The sequence below is a fragment of the Monodelphis domestica genome, chromosome 1, assembly GCF_027887165.1.
Source record: "Monodelphis domestica isolate mMonDom1 chromosome 1, mMonDom1.pri, whole genome shotgun sequence".
Lineage (NCBI taxonomy): Eukaryota > Metazoa > Chordata > Mammalia > Didelphimorphia > Didelphidae > Monodelphis > Monodelphis domestica.
The window spans coordinates 132,413,697-132,438,527 of NC_077227.1; the positions used below are offsets into that span (position 1 = coordinate 132,413,697).

Genomic DNA, 24,831 nt, shown 5'->3' on the forward strand with positions numbered 1-24,831 from the left:
TTCTTCCATGTGGGGCATCGTTATAAATATTCTGTAGTCTGCTTTGTCCACCACTTTATTGTCTCATGCAGTGATTCTCAAAGAGTGTGCGGTGTGGAACAACTTTTGTGTTATGAGTTTTGTTAGGTGTGCATCAAATTTTATGTAATTTATATTTGCAATTATATGCAGAAGTACAAGTTTTTGACTCTTCCATAGTGTAGCCAACTTAAAAATTCTGTAGACCTGTATTTCCATGACAATGAATGCTACAATTCCAAGAACAAAAATATTTGAGAGCCATTTTTTATGATTAGTTTCTCCATTGCTTTTTGTGCTACTTTCAACCTTAATTCTTGATTTTTCAGAGGTTGTGGTACTCCAGGATTTTCAATCATTCAGCTTCACTGAGGAACCATTTTTTAAAAATGGGTTTTGTGTCTGGGAACAGATTGAGATTTTTGAAAACATTCTTTAAATGCAATCAGTCTTCTTGTTTTCTCTTATTGATTTTTGGGCCCAACTCATTGTCTGCTTTGCTTATCCCAAATACACACACACACACACACACAAACACACACACTAATGTAGTAATTCATTGTCATAGGCTGAACAAGAGACATGTTCTACTTATTTAGTATTCCCTTTCTGAATTGCTAGACTAATGTCACATGAGTACCCAGAGATCTTCCTTGAGGAGCTTTTATAGTATTCTGGGATTTGGTACATTTAACACAATATCCTTCATCAACAGATGTATTGGAGGGTTCTGGATGTAGAGTCAGATCTCAGCTTGAACTTCAGCCTTGGAACCAGTAGTAATTGTAGGATCTATTACCTGGAGAGTCAAATCACCTCATTTGAATCTCAGTTTCCTTATCTGTAAAATGATATTATACTAAATGACTTCTAATGTCTCTTCTAGCTCAAAACCTAAGATCTAATGATGTAATGAGGTATATGGAATCTCAATTCCTCTTAGATCCTTCATATAATATCTTCCATGACAGTGGCCCCACCTATAACAAACAAATATTTCCCTGCTTTGTGTCTAATAATGTTTTAATAATGAGAGGGTTGTTGAGCAGAGTAATTTCTATGGTTGCATTTATTTATTTACTTGTTTGTTTGTTTAAAAAAAAAAACTTACCTTCAAGGCAGAAGAGTAAGGGGTAGGCAATGGGAGTCAAGTGACTTGCCCAGGGTCACATAGCTAGGAAGTGTCTGAGGCCAAATTTGAACCCTGTGCCCTCCTGTTCCTAGGCCTGGCTCTCAATCCATTGAACCATCCAGCTGCCCCTGTGATTGCATTTATTAAAACATCTTTAACAACCTTAACATACATCAGGGGCATATGCACAGGGAAATCCTTATTGGAGAGAATTTAATATCTTTTGCTTTGTTGAATAAAAAAAATTTAAATCAACAAACAATAAATACAACATGATCTTGTAGTCTCTGTACAATCTGTTATTCTGTTAGAAGGCTCTATGTACTTTGTTGTCCAGAATTATTTGTAAATGCCTGCTTACTGCTTTCTTATTTTCATCAAGGTTAGCCATAATATTAATTTTTATAATTTTCACAGAATGGAACAATAGGAATTGATGTCCTCTAATTCTTTTGTTGGCATTAATTTTGTCTACCATGTATTCTTAGTTAATAAACTGGTTTTTATTATTTATTATAAATTCTTCAAGTTTGGAATTTGAGATGTAGCATAATAAAATAGAACACTGCATAGCATACATATGTAATAGTTATAGCATATAACATATGTAATAATATAATTCTATATAAAATATATATAAAATACATAATTCTAAATGTAGAAAATCATGTTTCAACTTAGAAGATATGGATTCAACTCCTGCCTTATTTACCTAGTAACTACATAATATTGGGTAAATCACTTAAATATGTTTGTGCCCCAGTTTCCTCATTTGTAAAATGGAGATAATAATTCTTGTGTTACTAATCTTTAGGGTTGGTATGTCAAAAAAAACTTTGTAAACCTTAAAGCATTGTAAAGACTGAATTTAAGATGCAAAGATGAACTTCTCGGGGATAACATAGAAAAGGCTAGTGTGAGGGCCAGTCTTGTGGAAAATATGTACTGTTTCTTTTATGGCATTCCAACATAACTCCAGGATGTCAATGCATTTGTGATCTTGTCAATACGAGCATGTTCCACAATGATGCAGATTACAAGCCACTTATGACTGCCCATACTAACATTATTCTTCTTCACATCCAGCAACAAGAACACCATAGCAGGCTCATCCATTGGGCTTGGGGACTTTTTCAAGTTCTCCTGACATTGGGAGGATATCAGTGGTATACAAAGAGATGCCCATTGGTTCTTCTTTGCTCTTGTCAAAGGACCAATCTATCTTCTTTTTTTGGTCATGCGTTTATTTGATAATATCCTTTATACAACTTCTCCTTCATAATTCCTTCTTTATTACATGTGTTTGCTTGCTCACAACTACCATTTGTGTTCCCACTGTCCTTTGAACTCAAGGTCTAATGTTTTGAAGATTGTAGTGTTTCATGGTCTCCACATACGTGACTCAATGGTAGCCCTTAGAGCAGTGGTTCTCAACCTTTCTAATGCCCTAATCCTGCAATACAGTTCCTCATGTTGCAGAGACCCCAAACCAAAAAATTATTTTGGTGACTACTTCAAAACTGTAATTTTCCTACAGTTATGATTCGTAATGTAAATACCTGATATGCATTATGTATTCTCCTTGCTACAAATCAAACATAATTTAAACATAGTGATTAATCACAAAAACAATATTTAATTATATGTTGAGAAATATTAATCCAGCAGGAGGCAGCCTGAGCACTGGGGCAGGAGGTAAGTTCTGTCTGGGGAGGGGGTCCGCAGATGCTGCCTTCTTCTTCCTGTCGTGTCCCTCCAGCTTGAGCTGAGGCATCACTTTGCTGGGGTTAGTCTGCTCTGTTATCTGGTCCAGGAGTTATCCGCTCCAGGACTTGTTCTTAACCCCTCCAGAGCCAGCACCAGGGTGCTCTTTCTGGGTCTCTGTTTGAGTCCGGTCTCCAGGCAACAGGGTAAATCTATTGTCCCTCATAGGGGGAGGGCTGCTGATAGGTAACTAATATTAGTACAATGTGTGGGCAGCAGGGTCCCTGTTCTTTCCGAGATCTTGCTGTAAAGTAGCACGATTTCTCAGCGGCTAAAGACATCGGAAATATGTATTTTCCGATGGCTTTTGGTGACTCCTGTGTTTTGGTCGTTGGACCCCCACCAGGGTCGCAACCCACAGGTTGAGAACTGCTGCCTTAGAGGCTGCTAGGTGGTGCAGTATGAGCACTATGTCTGGAATCAGGAAGACCTGAATTCAAATTCAGCCTGTGACATTTGCTAGAAGTATGGGTCTAAGTAATCTTTGTTTGCTTCAGTTTCCTCAACTGTTAAAAGGGGAATATAATAGCACTTATTTCCCAGGGTTGTTGTGAGGCTCAAAGGAGATAATATCTGTAAAGTGTTTAACACAGTACTTGGCACACAATTGATGCTTAATAAATGTTTTATTTTCTTCCTTCCTTTCCTCAAGCCAACTCAGTAATATAAATTCTTTTAGTTCTGGGACTGGTTATTTTCAGAACTTTACTATTATGAAACAGATTAATCCTAGGAGAAATAATACTGGCATTTAGAGGAGTGGATGAATTTCAACTATCAGATGGTTTGCATGAGCATATATTTTCCTGCAGCTTGTGTGAAAATAGCTATTGCTTCTTATTAATAAATGCCCCATAATAAATATTTTCACCAAGAAACTTCTTGACAAATATGAAACCTTTCAAACCTCCATGGCACTTAGGATAAAGGTCTAAAAAGCCCCAAATATTGAAATATATCATCCATTTCATTCCTATATAAAATTTGCCCTTATTCACGAAAAAAGTTTTAGAAACTTCTCCAACCTCCCTTCTGTATTTATTTAGTGCAAATCTTTTTATTTGGGGGTGGGGTGGTATTAACAGATGAAGAAGTCCCCTGTTACATTAATTTCAACACATTGCTCTTGAATTGTATGTTGTTTGGTTTATTGAATGTTTTAGCAGTAAATTACGATTCTCTCATGCTTTATTCTTTTTTCCTTTCCAGTTTTCTTAGGGAATCTTTACCAGCCTTCACCAACAGAATGAATCAGAGAATCAAGCAATCTGTTATGTCTTTCTAGCAGAGCAGGAGATACATCTCTAATAAACAGCTCCCCAAACAGTGATCCTGTGACTTTTGAAGGAAGCAAGACTGAAGTGCAATATTTTTTTTTAAAGACTTCTTTCTGAAACTGACCTGAAAAAAGTTAAAGGGTTTTCTTTTTCAAATCTGGTCTGTTTGGGAAATGAATTTGGCATAATTTTAGCAGAAGAAGGCATACAAATATAACTGATATCTTTAAGTACAATTTGATGCAGTGTGGCTTCTGCATTTAAACCATATATTTATAATGGATGATGGCTATAGAAATAATCCAAATCTCTACCATGGAGCAAGGGATATAGCTAGAGAGGCAAATCGGCAGTCTAGGAACCAAGGAATGGATGATTATAGGTATCAGGATGGCAACTATGAAGGGTATACACACAATGACAACTATTACCGTAGAGGAGATGAATCCAATCAGGATGAAGATGCCCAGAGTGATGCCACTGAAGGTCATGATGAGGATGATGAAATCTATGAAGGGGAGTACCAGGGCATTCCCCACCCAGATGACATTAAGACAAAGCAAAAGAAGAAATCTCCCTCTAGGTCTGATGATTATAGGGACCAGAAAGATCTCATAGCAGAACGATTGGAGGATGAAGAGCAGCTGGCTCATCAGTATGAGAATATCATTGAGGAATGTGGTCATGGGCGTTTCCAGTGGACACTCTTTTTTGTTTTAGGCTTGGCCCTGATGGCTGATGGGGTAGAAGTTTTTGTGGTGGGTTTTGTTCTTCCCAGTGCAGAGAAGGACATGTGTCTATCCAGTTCCAACAAAGGGATGCTAGGTAAGTAAAACCTTAAAAAAGTCATTTAGTTTGGTGGAAATAAAGAAAAACCCGCAGCATGTGATTTCTTTCTTCAAACAGTTTTCCATCCTCAAGCCAACAAACTGGATTTTTTTCCTGTCAGTTTTGGGATCTGCAAGCTAATGGAGCTTCTGGACTTCATCCATTCCTTCCCTTTCCCTGAGGTAGTCCCTCTGCTTTTGCACCTGAGGACTTTTAGAGAGAAAAAAAAGTAACAAACTTTAGTAAGATCACAAATAAAATGTGGGGCCAGAGTGATCAGTCAATTACCCAGTGTTAGGGATTAAATCAATGAAGATTTCAAATGATATTCTTTCTATTTTTAGTATATACAGAAAGAGGAACTGGGAAATCTATTTTTAGTGAAATCTGATTATAACAAATTTCATTATTATAGAGATTTAGGTCTACCACAAATTAAAAAAAATCATTTAAAAATATCAACCCTGTAGGAAACAAATATTCATTTATTTGATAAAATATATATTTGATTTGGAAACATTATTATATAAGAAAACAAATATAACTTGTTTAATACAAATAGTTACCTTCGTTCTTGGGTGTTTGCCCTCCAGTTCTAGCTTTCTAGAGTTTTCATATGACAGTGCCTTTAAAAAAAATTAGCCATGTGTACCTCATTAAGAGATTATTCTAAATGAAGAAAGCTCTGCCGATTGTAGCTTTAGAAGCAATAGAATCCAGATTGTGAGAAGGAACTGAAAAAAAGGCTAGATATAAGAGAAAATGAGTTGAGAAGTAGAGCTTTTACCTAGTCTTCAAATACCAACAGTTTATTAGCAATTTTCTCCCTCTTTATATATGGGGAAAAAAACCCTTCCCATTAACACATTGTCTATATGAGTGACAGAAAAAAAAAATCCTTCTCAGAACTTTCAAGACATTAATTTGCTTTTCGCATTTACCCACTGAATCCCCTAGTCCCTGTTAGTGCAAATTGGCAGCGTCAGTAACAATTTCATGCTGTGTCAGTATCTCTGTTACTTGGTGCCTGGCAACCTTCTTAATGAAGCCCCAGTATGTCTAGCTCTGCTGCTCACCAGTATGAATGTTATGTAGGAGAAGGGCGGGGGAGATGAGATATGCCTCTGCATGTGTGTGTGTGTGCATGCCTGGTCCTAACTGCCATATTGCTTTTCACTCCTAGACATTCACCTGCTCATCTTTGTTGTGCCTTTCTACTTAGGTATCAGAAGAATTCACTTTGACTTGAATTTCCTGTCAGGAGAGTGAGTTTGGGACAGACTCATTCATAGTGCCTCACTCTGTCCCCCACAGTGACTGAAGGGAGGTGTGACAGTCTCTGTGACCAAACATTTGTCTTTAGCATTTGAGAGTTTTCTTTTCTTTCTTTAAAAAACAAACCAACCTTTATCTTTCATCTTAGAATCAATATTCTATATTGGTTCTAAGACTAAAGAGTAGTAAGGGCTAATCAATGGGGGTAAAGTTACTCATGCAGTGTCACACAGTAAGTAACTGAAGTTGAATTTGAACTCAAGACTCCCATTTCTAGGTTGGGTTCTCAGTTCATTCAGCCACCTAGCTGCCCCTACCCTTGAGGATTTTCCAGACTTTCTCATATATTATTTTGTTTTCCCAATGGAATCACATTTGGCATGGCTTGGAATCTTTAACCTGCATGCTGTTCACCAGAAACAAGATGATTGTGATGTTGTACTCTGCCATGGTTCAGGATGTACCTATAGTAGGGGGTTCAATTCAAGGGACCACATTTTAGGAATCAAATGCCCGAGTTCAAAGTCTGTCTCTGTCTCTGTCTCTGTCTAGCTATGTGATGATGAGCAAATTGCTGAACCTTTCTGAGCCCCATTTTTCTTATCTCTCAAATGAAAGGGTTGGTTTAGATTACTTCTGATATCTTTTGAAGCTCTGAATTGTTCCTATGTCACATTTATTGACTATAAGTTGATATTTATAGCACTTTAAAGACTACAAAGTACTTTACATGTACCATCTTTTTTGAGCCTCATGTCTTTAAGAGCTAGGCATTGCCAATTTTGTTATCCTATTTTTGCTGATGAGGAAACAGACTTAGAAAAGTTAAGTGACTTTCCTATAGGCAGTGAGATGGTTCAGGGGATAGAGCTCTGGACCTGGAGTCAGGAAGATCTTAGTCCAAATCCAGTTTTAGACAATAACTAGCTGTGTAATCCTGGGAAGATCACTTAAACTTTGTTTTCTTCAGTTTCCTCATCTATAAAATGGGGATAATAATGGCACTTACCTCCCAAGGATATTGTGAGGTCAAAATAGGATCATTTGTAAAGTACTTTGTAAATCTTTAAGTACTATATAAGTAAAAACCATCATCATCATAATTATTATTACTACCCATGGTCAGGCAGCTAGTGTCAGAAGTTGGATTTAAATCTTTAAAATTTAAAAATCTTTGACAAATGAATGAGTAAACAAATCCTCACAATAATTGTTGATGTTCACAACAATACTTTGAGATATATACTAGCTGAGAAACTAAGAGTTACGAGAGGACTAATTAGAGGACTAGAGCCATTCCCTACTTTCTTTCAGAAATGTAGCCTAAAGGAACTGTTATAATGATGACAATTTAAGCACATAGTACAGCCAGTCGACAAGGTCTTATGGGTAGTCAAGCTTTTTGGTGCCATTCAAATTGCCTTATTTGATTTGTATGTAGTTGGCTAGGAGGACTTGTCCCAGAACCAGAATCTTGGTCCAATGCTTTTGATGGCTTCTAGTAGGCCATAAACTATTCTCCATGTCTGTCTCCATTTTGCCTTAAATGCAGGTTGGAAGAGAAACAATAGACAACTCATGAGCTTCCCAGTCTCTTCCTCAATTTTGGTGATAGTCAATAGACAATTGAACAACTACTATGTATAGAGGGTTACTCTGGGGATGATTCCTCCCAGGGTTGCTTTTGCCTTTGGTAATAAATAGTCATTCAAAGCAATCCAGTTATTTTCTTCTTTTCCCACTCTGACCGGCTAGGTAGACTGATTTAGGGATACTGAAAAGGAGGAAGGCTAAGTAGGATGCTTGCTAATGTGATTAGTCCAGGAACAAGAATTTTGACCTCATTTAACTTATGTTACAGATGGGGAAATTAAAGAAGGATCAACTTAAGAAAGTGATAATAATACATCTGAAACCCAATGTCTCTCACTTGTTTAAATTGCCTTTTTTGTTTATAGGAACCAGAGTCTTTGTTCATGATGATTTGGTGATGAAATTAATTGTAATCATACCATGAGACATGATGTCAGTGGGCTGTCGATCAGGATGCAAAAAGGATTTAATTTAGCAAACTTTTCTTTTTAGTGATTTTGATTGCTATGAGATTTTATGTATATTTTATATTATATGCTCTCAGGGTTATACTTTATATCACTGCCTTACTATTTATATCAATAGTGCCCTCTACTGCTTAATCTGATGGCTTGGCACCAAAAATGTTAATTGTGATAGTTTTAATCATTGCCAGAAAATGCCCACTAATCCAGAAATAATGTCTCATTGTTCATACACCCACTGACCCAAGAAAAAAAATTCATATCTGTAAAGATGTTGAATCCCTTCAATATTTTCATCCCTTTAAAAAATGATACCTTAGAGTATTCAAAGTGTTGCTATTTATTTTTTTGCTAACACTATACCTACTCTGGCTATATGCTTTTTAAGAAAGTGATTTATGGGAATAACAATTGTATTCCAGAAGCTCTGGCTCCATCTTTGTCTTTGGGAAGAATACATGGGGGAATAGAAGATGGGTGAGTGTGTATGAGATGAAATTACCACTTGAATTTTCATAACACTAAAGGGATGTAGGGACTGCACATGTCACAAATGATTATCATTTTGCTGTTTCCATGCAAATGGAAAGAACACAAGGCAGTTAGATTTGTTGGCCTCTGTGTCTAGAGCAGTGTCCTCAAACTCAGGGATCCAGAGTCTACTTTAGTGGCAATAAGAGGCCCTGATAATCAGAATCACTTTTGCTAGTGTATCGTTAAAACAAAGGTAAAAAAAACAAAAAAAAACAACACTCAAAACATTTTGAATAATTGTTGTTTAAGAAGTTATGTTACCTTTAAAAAAAGTTACATTTGAGCTATTTAATTTAGATTTATATTTTCATCTCTCTATACTATATGTTATATATATGTATTTATATACATCTACACACATATATATCCTTTTTGCTTCAGATTTTCTATCTTAAAAAGGATTAATAATATTTTCCTCATCTTTAATGTTTGTTAGGAATAATTAACTATTTTTGCAGCTCTGTCCCATAAAACATAGACTAAAAGAGATCATTCAATCCAGGAGCATCTATGGGTTTGGGTTTTTGGAGAGATTTAAAAGGATTTTTGGAGTTAGAGGGGAAATTAGATTGTTATTTCATTATAATGGATTTCCTTTGTAATCCTACATATTTTATTATATGCATTTAAAATAATCTGAGGAGGATCAGCTAGGTGACTGAGTGAGTGAGACCTTGAGATAGGAGGTCCTGGGTTCAAATGTGACCTCAGACACTTCCTAGCTGACCAAGTCACTTGACCTCCATTGCCTAGCTTTTAATGCTCTTCTGCCTTGGAAACAATACTTAGTATTGATTCTAATTCACAAGTTAAGGGTTTAAAAAAAGGATCAAAAACAAATTGAGGAGGTCCATATAGGTTTTTCCAACCAAATTGCCAAAGTGTTTCATGACACACAAAGGTTAAGAATCTTTATTCTAGTTCAACTCATTTTACAAGTGAGGAAATTAAAGACTAGAGAAATCAAAAGCCCACAGGGTTCCAGATCTTAGGGGAAGAATTAGGATAAGGACCTATATTTCCCAAACTGTAGTCTAATATACTTTATACTATACTGTCAAACTCAATATACATAGTAGAATTAGCTTTTATTTTTTAGGATGTTACCTAATTTAAAGTTATTTTCTTATGTTCAAAAATTCCTTGCTAGAAAGAGTTAGAGGCTCTGATGCTTATACTTTAATGATCTTCCAACATCTGATGTGAACTTCAGGATTCTTATTGTTATGCAAACCTGGTGTCAGAGGCTCCTTGACATGAAGGAAAATGAATGAAAGACCATTTATTAAATGTTTATTATTCCCCCTCCTCTAGTATTTCCTTTCCTAGTATTTAGTGATGGAGGCTCCTAAAAAAAGCACACATGTTTATTACTAGTCAAAGGGAAAAAAGAGCCTTGAATCAATACTTTGAAAATAGAGATGTCAGAGAACAAACTTCCTTTTAGCAATTAGCCTGTTAAATTATTGATAACAATGAACAGGTCTCCTATTGAGTATATATTACTGAGTATACTTGCTATTAAAGCTTTCACGATCTCTTCTGGCTGTACCATGTCTAAGATAGAACTTAATCTGCTATTCTTCTCTGATTTATAGTGAGTCATTTTAGCTTCTCCTGGTGATACAAATTGTATTATTCCTCTACATACTGTAATAGACTTGCAACTCAGTTCATTTGTCCCTTCCAGTCCATGCTTTCCCTAAGAGCCAGGTAGTGAGCAGAATGCTACCCAAACTCTTTTGTCTCTTGAACCAACAACTTTTTATCTTCTCCCCTGACCCTGAATCCAGCTATAGCAAAACACCTACAGGAAACCAGCTCTGTTTCTTCCCCAAGTTAAATTCTGTAAATCTTTCACCTCTCTGATATCATTTGGCCATCAAACCACCATACTTTCAACCCCAGCGTCCCCAAGGGGACCATGCCATCCTCCTACTCTCCATAAACTTTAGGAATATTTTTTTTGTCTTTTCTTCTCCCTACTTCCAACTTCCTGAATACATCAGAAGCAGGGATGGAGGGTAATCATCATTAATCCCAGGAAACTCTTCTGTAATAACTGGGATAAGGGAAATGCAGGAAATAGGAGCAGAAGTTATATATTAGCCCCACACAGTGTGAGAGAATTTTGAAGTCTATGCCATACTTATTTAGGGGCAGGTAGGATGGTAAGTATTTTCAGTTATCCTATGTATATAATAACTCTGTCCCCCATTTCCTGCAAAGGAATCCTTTCAATAGAATTCACCTGCCAAGTATGTACATGGAGTCACAGAAAGAATAAGGGAGAATCAAATTATTGGTTCACACCCAACAGGTAAAAGAGTGATGTATTCTATATATTATCTTGTCAGATTAGAAAGGTCATTTCATTTGTGTTGTGCCCTCTAAATGAAATATAATAGTTTCTGCCTCCATATCTTTGCCAAGACTGTTTTCTATAACTAGGATGCATTCTATCTTCAACTCAATCTCTTAGAATTCCTGGCTTTCTTCAAAGCTCACCCCAATCACCACCTCTGAGAAGCCTTTCTTGATCCTTGAAATTGCTAGTACTTTTTCCTGCCACAAATTGTATTGTATTTCCTTATTGTGTCAATATCCTCCCTTTACCCCTTTGAATGCTATTTCCTTGAGAATAGGAACTGGCTCTCCTTGTTATTGTTTATTATGGCTAAATCCTAAGAAACTAGCATAGTACCTTCTGAGCTCTTAAGCAATAATTTGATTCCTTCTACATTTCCCTAAATCAGGGAATGGGAAATGCAGAAATCTGGGCAAGATAATAAAGACAAAAAAATGGTCAGCTCAGAATTGTTAGCCCAAGGGAGGAAGGGTCAACAGCCCAGCAGTCTTCCTCCATAATCAACAAAAAAGATTGTTAGGAGTGATCTAGTCTGACATAATCCTGGAGAAAATAGAGAGACACAAACATACCAATCTGGCCTTCCCTCCCATTTCCTGACTTTTTGCCTTTGTGAAAAGGAAGCTCAGGTCCTCAATGATATTTCATAATCACAAAGTAAAAATGTCCATCAGATTTAGAGCAGTGGTTGTAAACATACCCTTTATTTGTAAATAGCATGGAAATCTTTCCCAACAAAAGTCCCAAAGAGCAGGTTTGTATTTAAAGGTGAAGGACTCATTTGGCTTCTTAAGACAATTTGAATTTAGCAGGGGGTCGGGGGTGGAAAGAAAGCAGATGGTACAGTGAATTTTACAGCTAGAGCCATGTCTTGTGGTGTCCTTCTGAACAGATTGAGTGCAAACATCCTCCCACTATCTATCTGTGGTTGGGCCAAAGCTGTTTAAAATATTCATTGTGTGCATTTTCCATTTCATGTCGACAGATCATGGGCTGCCTCTGCCACATAAATCCACCTCATCTAGGAGGACTGCAGAAATGAATCCAGAGAGCCAACATTGATTCTCTGAGGTTATTTACCCAATGTGGGGGACAGGTTTTAAAGAGGGACTTCCTTTCTCTAGGTCATGCTGAGAGAATCTCTTGTATATTACACATAAGGCCCTTCATTAGGAAGTTTGCCCACACTCATTTTTTTCCTTAACTATGAAAATGTCATATGAATCAGTCTAATGCACTTTTCCATATCCTATCACAATTCAAGGGCAAGGAAGAAGATGCCTGATTAATAGCTCCATAGCTAAACAGTCCACTAAGATAACTGCCATAAAATATAGGGAAAATGAAGAAAACAACTCATATATTTAAAGTAATTTTGAGGCAATGCTTTTTAATAAACAAAGAATTCTTTTTCCAATCAGATCTGTGATTTCATAAATTCATAGAACTCCTAGTGTGGAGACTTCCTGAATCAATACAGATTGGCAACTCATCTGTAATTTCTGTTCTTAGAAAGCTACCTGGGGGTACTGAAATGCTAAGTGATCTGTCTATGGTCTGGTAACTTATTTTTCAGTCAAGTTTAGCTGATTCCCAGGCCTCATACAATCTGTTAACTTGGAAAAAACACAGAACTCTTAAATAGTTAGAAAAGCCACTCTTTAATTAAGGAAAGGGGTTCAGTGCTAATTTAGACCTCCACCCAGAACTGTGCACTACAGAGGCCCCAGACTTGAGACTCTGGTTACTCCTGTCACTGACCCCTGGGAGAGCCAAACACACTAGATTGACAACTCCAAAGAGGGACAGAACTTGGGGGTCTTTTATAGCCTCTGGAGAACTTGGTATGGCAAGCCAGCATAGACAAACTGCAAGCAGGCTGCAAAGAGGTCTGCAGCCAGCCTCAGGGATATCAGGAAGAGGTCAACTATAACAATTACAAAGGAAAGGGTCAAACTAAGAGCTAGGCTTCCTGAGAGAGGACTTTAATACAATGGGAGAAGCTTCTAAAACAAATAAAGGAACCCAACGTTTTGACTACATCCACAGATCCCACCCACACTAGGGTCCCCAAACAGTTTAATGTCTATAGTTCAACCCCCAAAAGGTGTGCCTGGCGCTGGGCTTTCTCAAAGGGCAGAGGTAAAATTGAGGTGCCCAGATTTCATGTTGACAAATCAAAGAATCTATTCAGGTAAATTCAATTCCTTTTATATTTTGCTAATTGTAATATTTCATTTCTTAAAAAAGAAAATAACTTTTCTTGTAGGTGCTAGTTAGTGTTTTTGTTGATTACTTTGATAGGGCCATGGATGAGTGCTTATTAAATTTGTAGATGAGTCAGAGCTAGCACATTGAATGAAGAGTTGAAACCCCACAATTGCAACAGACTAGAATACTGAAGTAAATCAATTGTTCTGAACCAGAGTTCAGTGACTCAGTTATTTCCTCCTTAGGTAGTGTAAACACTGTCAAAGCCCAGTCTTTGTATCTTCCCTCTATTTCCCGGAAAAGAGCTCTTACTACAGGGTATTTGATTAAGGGTTGTCTAGGAGTTTCCAGACTGGCTTAGCTATGACTCAGTGCACATGAGATCCTGGGAAAACCTTAGTAGGTGGGAAGGAAAGTGACTGGATTCTCTGCTATTGGGCTTCGAATTACCTCACCTCTCAGCATTTCCATAACCCCCATCTACAAAATGAAAAGGAAAGACTAGATAATATTTAATAATAGCTAACATTTATACAGCACATCGAGGTTTGCAAAGCAGTTTACATATATTATTTCTTTGATCCTCACCATATCCTTGGGAGATAGGTACTATTGTTATCTTCATTTGCAGACTGAGAGATGTTGTCAAGTTCCTTAAAATTCTGGTGATAAAATTCTGGGCCTTCCTTTAGCTTTCTAACTGGTCTCCTTTAATTCCCAGACAAAATCTCTTCTATTGTTAGGAGTTACAAGTTAAATTTCAAGCACATTTCTAGAAATGTAGCTCCTGAGGGAAGCTGTCTTTTCAACCTGATTATTCTTTAAATTCTAAAAAAAAAAGTCTTAAAAGAATTTAAAAGACTTTTAAATTAAAACGACTTTCTGTCTTAGTAACAACTGTAATACATAAGAGCATTGTCTAGGCAGATGGGGTTAAGTGACTTGCTCAGAGTCACAAAGCTAGAAAGTGTCTGGGTTTGCATTTGAACCCAGGACTTCTTAATTCCAGGTCTAATGTTCTATCCACTGTGCTACCTAACTGCCATTCTTAAAAAAAAATTTAAAGGGTTTTTAGCCCTGATAAAATACTATCTGGCTTGAGAACTGATAGATGGAAAAAAAATACTACCGAAGTAGGGCCAGGGTAGTTGGGGAAACAGATTTCAACAAAAGAAATGAAAAAAAAATTCCCTCCTGCCTTTCCTAGGGTCATATTTAATAGAAGAGGAAACTTAGGTCTCCAGATAAGATATAACTAACTTGCCTAAGGTAGAGTCAGGGCTAGAATCAAAGTGTTTAGGTCTGGCATTCCAAGGAAGAAATGCCCGGAGGTGGACGACTCTCCAATTTCCTAGAGGCAGCTAGGTGGAACATTGGGTTGACTACTTGGCCTAGAGTGATGAAGACCTGAATTCAAATTTGACCTCAGACACTTATTAGCTGTGCAACTGGGGGCATAGTTTGCCTCAGTTTCCTCAACTATAAAATTGGGGATAATAATAGCACCTACCAACCAGGGTTGTGAAGATCAAATGAGATAATAATTGTAAAGTGCTCAGTACACTGCCTGGTATATAGTAAGTGCTATTATAAATATTAGCTATTATTATTATTACTTAATGTCTCTGTTTGACTCAGTTTCCTCAAGGGCAAAATGGGGATAATAACAGCATCTATCTCTCTGGGGTTGTTGTGGAGATCAGATGAGATAGTATTTGTAAAGCACTTAGTACAGTGCCTGGCATATAATAGGTGCTATTATAAATGCTAATTTCCTTCCCCTTTTCCCTTCTTATGTCCCTTAGGACTGCTATTTAGCCTTCACAGGATCTCAATTTCCTCAGCAGAGAAGAATAAATTTAAATTCTGGGCTGCCAAGTAAAATTTAAGACAATACTGCTTTATAACATCTATACTAGATACCTTACAGGGTTATTGCAAACTTCAAATGGAATAATATTAGCATGTAAAAAAGCTCTGGAAATTGCCACTATTTCCTGGAAACTTAATAAAACAAAGTGTAAATCCTGTGTAAAATATAAGCACATAGTAGCATGCAGGAGCATGACGAGTTTGTATTAGCAAAGAAAACAGGTTTCTCAAATAAACATTGCTAAACTGAATTTTCTTATGAAAGGCAGAAACACTTATACCATAGACCAATCAGAGTCCCCCAGATAACACATGCGCACACACACACACACACACACACACACACACACACACAGGAAATTTTTGAGCCAGAAGGAATATTAGGAATTAAGGAATAATTGGGACTATAAGTCTCAATTCCTCATTTAATGGATGAAGAAGCTAAATTCCAAAAAAGTTTGTATCCAAGGGTCACATAAGTAGCTACTGGCAAAGTCCAAACCTAGACCCCAGGATTTTTGGCTGTCCGGTCTGTGTTCTCACTGTTCTACATTGTACAAAGCCAAGAGATTCAGGATCTAGGGTGAGAAGAGCCATTCTGAAAATGCTGTGTTTTGGGGATGTAAAAAAGGAGACTGCAGGAAAAATGAGCCCACACAAGTGAAGAGAAGCATGAAATTAATGATGACACTAAAATGGCTGAGATAGTAAAGTCATTTGAGGGACAAAAATCTGTCTTTAGCGGAAGAAATTAAGACAATAAATTTGGATAATTAGAGTATAATAGAGCACTTGAAAATAACTGTAACATGAAGCAGATAAGAGGCAAATTGGAATGGTAAAAATATGTGTTATTTATGCTGGATATGCTAGAAAATATATCATATATGCAATTCCAGATGACAAGCTCTGAGGCATATGGAGAAAGTGTCTTAATATTCTGGGTAATTTACTGAAATTAAAAATTTTTGATTACTACTTGGAGGGATGCTGGGGAAGGCTGAGGGTATGATATACTGCGAAGTAAAATGAGGGAATAGTCCCTGAAAACTGAACAAAGAGCATATCATTCTAACTTTCAAAGGGAGATTCCAGAGTTCTGGAATAGAACTCGAAAAAGATATATTGAACTAAAGGAATGAATACCTAAAATGACCTTGCAATAAACTGGAGAAATAGAATTGGTATGATGCACTAGGAAGCTCCTTAGCAAAAAGATAAAAACAATTAGAGGGGGACTTCCTACTAAACTACTGGGATGATTAAAGGAGTAGAAATAAAGAGTTTGCCCATTGAGACTCACTTTGCTTTCTTATTGTGGGATAGATTCAGTCCTGGGGATGACACTGGGTTCAGCAGAATTCTGTCATATCTTGTCAACCTGGCAAGGTTTTCATGGCACATCTGGCAGTGGACTTCATGTTTATTATCTGAGGACCAGCTTAGGTGGCTTTGGAGAGGTTTGTTGCAATAGGATTAGATAAGAGTGATCCTTTTTTTTGGTTGCAGCTACTCAGGAAGTTGGTTTTCTAAGGTGTACAAAAGAGTTTTCAATGTGCATCAGTGACGAAAGAATCCTAGTATGAAATCACAAACCCTTGAAATGTTAAAGTAAGAAAAATGCACATAGGATTGTCAACATGGAATCTAGAAACCCCAGACTCGTAGCATAGTAAATTCTGATGAACCCCAAGTTTTAGGACTAGCTTCTAATTTGAAGACCTAAAGCTTGTACTTGTTCCCTCTTCCTGTGAGAATCCACCCTGAAGGGAATCTCAGGCTAGCAGTTTCAGTCTGAATAATGGACCTTCAGGTGAATGGCAATCTTATTTGGGTGGGACTAAGCATATGCTAAGGACCCTCTTTGTTTTAGGCAGTCTCTCCTACTGTATCAGAGACCCTTTCCCAAGAAGATCCACTCCTGGGCAGGGACCATCCTCAGACCCTTTCCTCTAGCTATTCTTTCCCAGGCTTGATTGTATGTTGTCAATATAGTTTGAACATTCTCATTTTCTTTGTAGCTATAGTGATGTCAGTCATCTTTCCCTGCCCCAGGATTTCCCCCAAAGGGTATATATGTTCCCCAAATTCTTTTGTTCCTTGTTCTAGTGCAGTTGGCTTTCCCTGGGTTCTGTATCCAGGGAGACCAGAGTTCAATCCTCAGATTCTGCCTAGGCATGTGGCCCGCAGCTCTGTGTAGGGCCTGCTATCACACTGAACCCCTTTCCCTTAATTAAAGAGTGGTTTTTCTGACTATTTAATAGTTCTGCGTATTTTCTAAGTCAACACTATTATAGATTTAGACCTGGAAGAGATTTTAGAGGCTGTCCAACTTCCCCATATTCCAAGTTAATTCCAAGTTAAGTGATTTGCCTAAAGTGACACAGATAATAAAAGAGATGGGATTTGAACCTAGGTTCTCTTTCTTAAAATCTACTGTACTTTCTTAGTGTGAAATATTATCTGAATAACTTAGGAAATCCTATCAATGTTCATTGTCTGTAGTTTGCCTTTTGAAACACTTAAAGAGTTTAGTTAAGGGGGCAGCTGGGTGGCTCAGTGGATTGAGAGCCAGGCTTAGAGATGGAAGGTCCTAGGTTCAAATCTGGCCTCAGATGCTTCCCAGCTGTGTGACCCTGGATCAGTCACTTGACTCCCATTGCCTAGCCCTTACCACTCTTCTGCCTTGGAGCCAAAACACAGTATTGACTCCAAGAGGGAGGGAGGGTAAGGGTTTTAACCCAAAAATAAATAAATAAGTAAATAAATAAATAAATAAAAGAGTTTAGTTAACTCAAATTAGGATTAACCTTAAAAATGTGTCAAAACTATGAAGGGGAAGACTGGAATACAAGGCCTAGTTACCTGAACTATATATTATTTAACCTCTTGTTCTGGTTTTCTCATCTATAAAGTGGGGATAATTATTCTTCTACTATCTACTTCATAGAGCTGCTGTGAGGATCAAAGGAGAAAATGTGGGAAGCTGCATGGTCCTCTGGAATGAAGGCTGTATTTAGTGTCAGGGGATCTGGGTTTGAATTTGTGCTTTGTCACTTTCTCTTGTGACCTTGAGCAAGTCAGCCTTAGTTCTGACACCTATCAGATAAGGAAGCTGGAGTAAATGTAGACTCCATGCCAGTTTTTAAATACAGGATCCTATGTAGGTAAAGTAGATATATAGGTAGAGTATGATGTAAACATAAGAATAGGCATAAATAAAAGGAAACTAAAGAAAGAGTAATTGCTCCTTTCTGCTTTAGAGTCTGAGTATTTTTTGGGAAATATAGAGAGGGATATTTCAGATATTAATGCCAAATCTTTTTTGGCATCACTGCAAAATAATAGGTTACTCACAAGTAAATTTTCCAGGTAGGTGGAACTTAACCTTTCATGTGTCACAAAAAAATTTACTTTTTTGAGATAAAGCTCTTTCAAATATTTCTGTTTTCTGAAACAAGATAGTAAACATAATTTAATTTTTTTTGATGACTAGAGAAAGAATAAGGGATCACCTAGCTCCCCTGGATCATGCCATCTGGACTGGGTAAATTTTGTTCTAGGGTAACAAAAGGACCAGCAGATGTGATTACTAAGCCGCTGTTAGCAGCAAATGTCCAGAGTTTTAGAAATGGAAAATATCCAGATTTTTTTAGAAAATAAAGAGAATGAAGCAAACTATAAGTCAGTGATCTGACTTTGATTCATTACAAAATTCTGCTATGTGTATAGTGGATGTGTAATAAAGGAAATTTACACAGTGCTCCCATGTCTCAGCAAGGTCAGATTATTCCTGCCAGGCTAACCTTGTTTGCTTTATTTTTTTGACTGAATTACTAAACTGGCACATCAGAGGGAGAGGGATACTGTAAATATTTTAAACTTAGATTTTAGCAAAACATTTGGTAAAGTTTTTATTCTATACTTTTATAAAATATGAAGAACTATACTGGAAAATAATACATTTAGGTGAAATAAAAATTGAAGAGCTAGACCCAAAAAGTCATTGTTAATGGTCCAATATTATTTTGTAAGGAAGTCTTTATTGGAGTCCCTTGAGGATATGTGTTGGCTGACCTTGTGTTGTTTGACAGTTTTATAAATCTTGGTTCAGATTATTCATATCGCTTACTGAGGGACATATAGCTAAAAAGTGTTAGAGAAAGGATTCAAACCTAGGTCTGCTAGTCTAGAACTCTTATCTACACCTACTACACTGCTTCCCAATAATATTCTCAGGGCTAACTGCAATCTGTAAGATGATTTACCTCCATATCAAATTACCCTAGACTAGAAGTTTTTTTAATGGATTCTCTCCCAATATAGGAATAAGTTCAAGAGGTAAATGAACTCAAATGGGAAAAATTGTATCTTTATTTTCACTTGGCTCTAATTGAAATCCAGGATTTCCTTCAAATATTAATGTGAGAAGAGATCCATAGGCTTTATCAGACTGCCATAAGAATGCATAATATCAAAAGTAAAGAACCTCTACCCCAAAATGAACTAATTTTGCAGTTTTTGTATTTCTTAAGAGTTTTTATTTTTGTTTTCTTCCTTGTTGCCACACAATTGGGTCTCACATATCTTCGTCAATATAATCACCGTTAGCAGCCTCCTCTTCTTTTATCTGTACTCTTTGCCTATTTTTCTTATTTTAATCTTTAGGGGACCATGTCACCAAGTTTGTTAGAAATGGGTGCAAATCCAATCGAATGCAATGGACTTCTCTACTGGCAGCAATGCAATGATACAGGACAGTTTTGAGGGACTTATGAAAAAGAACACTATCCACATTCACAGGAAGCGCTGTGGGAGTAGAAACACAGAAGAAAAACATTTCCTTGATCACATGGTTTGATGGGGATATGAATGGGGAAGTAGACTCTAAATGATCACTCTATTGCAAATAATAATATGGAAATAGGTTTTGATCAATGATACATGTAAAACCCAAAGCAATTGCTCATTGGCTATAGGAGGGGTGAGGGAGGAGGTGAAGGAAAGAGTATGAATCATGTAACCATGGAAAAATATTCTAAATCAATTAATTAAATAAAAAAAGAAATGGGTGCAAATCAATAGTAACTAAGTTCAGCAAGAGCCAGAGTTTTGGATACATGAATATACTATAGTATATTGGTGGGGTTTTTGGGGGGCAGGACAGGGAGAAAGACACCACTTTTGGATTCTCAGAGCTCTCTTTTTGTTCACCTGATTTTTTACTGTATTCTGTATAGCTGAAATTGACCAATAAATTGTCTCTGGACTAATGACACCATATTGTATAAAACTGCTGACTGATACTCTAAATTGATTTCCTGTTAAACCACCATCAGAGCCAGACAACAGTCCTTTGGAGATTTGTGCAGATCAAAGGTCTGCATGTTTGAGGAAAGGCAACTGACTTCCCTGATTTGGAGTTAAAATACTTTTAGAAAAAAACAGGTGAAAAAATCACTAAAAATCCAAAGAGAAAGTCCAGGCACATGAAAATGAAAGGCTCCAGTGTTCTAGGGATCATTTGATTTGTTTGCTTTTAAGAGCTTTGGCTGAGCACCTGCCAACTTGGATTATTCATCAGAAAACAAATAGCCTTGGCCAATCATTCATTTAAACCACAGCAGTAATATGGGTTCAGTCATAGTCTACCCTTCTTGCTGATTACACATCTATCTGGATGCCATGGGTTTTAGCCATACCCGGGCCTTTGCAAATCCATTTCCAAATAGAGACAAGGACTATCAAAACTCCAAGCCCTATTGACGCTGATATCAAATTGCACAATGGAAAAACTGCAACTGAACATACAATGAGATACACAGACACGCACATCATTCAACTGGAGACAACATAGAAAGCTACACAGCCATACAAATAACCTGATTAAGTTTTAATATCATAACTTTCCATTTGCAGTAATGTGCATCGAGCAACGCCTTAGGAAAGCAATGCATTTAGAATTTGTAGACTGATCCTATTTACATATATTGTAGAGATGATGAATAAAATGAGATTTCTGTCAGTTTGTTTCTTCCCATTCTCCCTCTACTCATGGGTTTAGGCAAATAATGATCCCTAACACCTAACTAATCATTAGGTGGGTTGAGCACAATGGGAAAAAATCTGCAAGAGTTCTGGGCTCTAAACCAAAGGAGATGAGACTTAGTAGTAGAAGGAGCACTAGTTTTTGGAATTGGGTTTTTTCTTCTTTTTAATTTTCTTTTAAAAATTAACCTATGTGGCTTTGGACAAACCATTTCAGGATTTCAGTTTTCTCATTTGAAAATGGATGAAGTTGAGCTTGATGGTCTATTCCAAATCCTGTGGTCCCATAGCTTCCCTGTCAATCATACAACTGTAATTTTGTCAATGTAGAGAGTGCCTAGTATGTATTTCATCTACTAATGCAGAACTATTGTTGTCTTAGAGCTGGGTGCCTGACAGGCTCAGCATCACACAGCCAGCATGTATCAAAGACAAGACTTGAACTCATATCTTTCTGATGCTGTGGATGGTTGCTCTCCAATTGTCTCTCTGCCTCATTACTTTCTTACTACTACAATCAACAAATTTAGACAGGTGGGACTTGGTAACATCTATCTCTCCAAGGTCCCTTATGAAGATAAAACACATCTCAGCTACATAAGTACATTAGAAACGATGTAGTCTAATGCTTCTGTTTAACAGATGAATCAGTCATGGCTCAGAGAAATTAAGTAACTTGTACAAGGTGCAACACCTACTGAGTAGCAGAACTGTAACTAGTATCTCTGTCTCATGACTCTGAGGTCCATGTTTCTTTCCGCAATACCATGATTCCTCTGATTAGTACAATTGCTTCATTTTATGGATAATGAAAATGAGACCAAGAGAGGTAAGAGAGGTTTCCTGCCTTTCTTTGACTCATGCAGCTAGTTGGTGTGTGATATACATATATATGCATATATGTATACATATATGAGCTAAGTGACTTATTAGCGCTATTTATGATTTATTATTCAGTGTCTATCAGTTGATGCCCTCTGCTCTAGAAAGTCAGGCATGTTGTGGTAAACTGATTCCATCAGGATATGTGAGGACATTTAGATGTCAGACAGTGGCCTGGAAATGATGAGTTTTCATCACCTACCCAATTACTGAGTCTTTCTCACTTTTACAGATACTGAGCTATGATCTGACTGATATTCTCTTACAGATTCTATTTGACTCAGCATTGTGGGCATAGCAGTCCATGTTTACAGAAAGTCTGTGGGCATCTGAAAACCAGCCTGTTTGCTACACTACTTTCAATATAATTAAGCAGTTAGAAAATTAGAACTGAAATGTATATGTCAATTCAGTGGGTGGTAACAGGAAAGTACACAGAAAAATCTAAACACCTTTGAGAATGAGTAAATTGGTGGTGGGATAAAAAAGAAATGTGGATACTAGTGATCTGATTTCAGACCCTGAATGGAGATTTGCTAGTAGAGAGTTAATTTGAAAATACAGAAGTAAGAAAAGGAGTCACCTACTTGCTCAGCAGTTTCCATACCAGTCAATTCCTAGCTCCTCTGTTCTTCCCCTTTTCAAATATAGCTCATTTTGATCAATCTTTCCACTCCCTAAGGAGCACTCAGGCACTCCAGTATGCCTAGTTTCTATGTTTCAATCAGAATATTTAGTCTTCAGTGAAATCCCTACAACCCCACATTTTCTTATCTGTCCTTTCCCCCTCTATAGCAACATAGATGATCTCAGATTACAGCATTAAGTATAACCCCCTATTAGATCAGTTCAAAGGGTAACATGAGCATCTCCTATATGCAAGCACTAAAGGATATAGAGAAGAGTCAGCTTTAATTAAGTAGCCTATAATTTGGTCTGCCTCTTGCTGATCAAATGAGCAAAGTACCTTTAAATCTTTTGAGGTAAAGTGATATTGGAAGTTTTCAAAGCATTCTTCCCTCCCCACTTCTCAAACACTAGATTAAAAAATTGAACAGATGATGTCCACCGTAGCTTAACTTGCTAACTCTTGTCCATCACTGCATGATGGAGCTAAGGCCTCAGCCAGTAAGGAGAGAGTGGTAGAATAGAACTGCTGGGCAGACCAGCTGCATTTGAAAATGAATTCTGTTCTAAAGTAATATGAAGGAATTGCTTTGACCTAGACCAGTGATGATGAACCTTTTAGAGATTGAATGCCATGCCCTGTCCTGCCCCCTAGATTGTGTACCACACATCCCCCACCCCACCCCAGGCAGAGTTCCCCACCCTTTACCACAGACAGGGAAGGAGACAGATAGGGGAGTGGCCTGAGAGCTCTGCTCAGGGGAGGGAGTAAGCATTTCATTTGGGTTGCTGGGCAGAGGGGCAGGGAGGCATGGTGGAGTGGGGGAAGGGAGGAGCTCCTGAGTCCCTCTGCCTTTCTAGTAACTAACTGTGGTGGGCAATAGCATGCATGCTCACAGAGGGGTCTTTTTGTACCACCTTTGGCACATGTGCCATTGGTTCCCCATCATGGACATAGACTAATCAGTCCTTCCCTTTGGGACCTGTCACCTGAGATAAGCTTTCTTAAGTAATGATCTAAATTGCTGATTGAAGATTGTCTAGTTGTAATTAATTCATGATGTGATTTTCTGATTGGGTGATAAAAAGGAGAGGGTAGAGAGAGACTGGGTGCATCTATTTGATGCCCCAAACCTCTGACCAATTCAGTCTAAGATTTATTTGTACCAGCCACTTGAGGCCATATGAGAAAACAACATTTACATAAATCATTGAAGTTTGACCTAATTAATAAGGTTTACTTAGCACTTTACATACATTTTCCTACTTAAGCCTCATAACAATCATGAGACATGTATTATGGGTATTGCCATCCCTATTTTACAAGGAGGGAGCCTCAGAGAGATTAAGTAACTTACTCCTGTCCACAAATCTAGAATTAGAGGCAGGATATGAATCCAGAACTTTGTGACTCTAAGGCTAACACTCTACCCACTGGGCCATGCATACTGTCTCTCTACCATATGAACATGTCTAGAGTTACAACATGAAAGAATGGAAAATGGTATTGGATTTGAAGTCAAACCCAGGGGTGCTAGAGCTAAAAAACAATATTTATATCTACCCACTCTCAGGAAAACAGTGAAAGAATGGGATACATAGACAAAGATAGTGAGGTAAATGAGTTACCATAGTTTTTATCCCTTAAAGACAGTGTTTTATTTTATTTTATTTTATTTATTTATTAAAAAAACAAAACTCTTACCTTCCATCTTGGAGTCAATACTGTGTTTTGGCTCTACCGCAGAAGAGTGGTAAGGGCTAGGTAATGGGGGTCAAGTGACTTGCCCAGGGTCACAGAGCTAGGAAGTGGTTGAGGTTAGATTTGAACCTAGGACCTCCCGTCTCTAGGCCTGGCTCTCAATTCACTGAGCCACCCAGCTTCCCCCTAGAGACAGTATTTTAAAAGAAATTAAAAGATTTTTAAACAATATCTTA

The 24,831-nt window shown here is 37.4% G+C and overlaps 1 protein-coding gene across 3 annotated transcripts in view; it reads left to right on the forward strand.

Moving 5' to 3' along the window:
- The window catches only part of SV2B (synaptic vesicle glycoprotein 2B), a 195,445-nt gene that overhangs the window by 117,630 nt on the left and 52,984 nt on the right, over positions 1 to 24,831 (forward strand). For all 3 annotated transcript variants that reach the window (XM_007479395.3, XM_001364794.3, XM_056806801.1), the window contains one exon: positions 4,124 to 5,016. In XM_007479395.3, coding sequence (XP_007479457.1) covers positions 4,470 to 5,016 — 547 coding nt within the window. In that variant the 5' untranslated portion in view covers positions 4,124 to 4,469. The remainder of the gene's footprint in view (positions 1 to 4,123; positions 5,017 to 24,831) is intronic.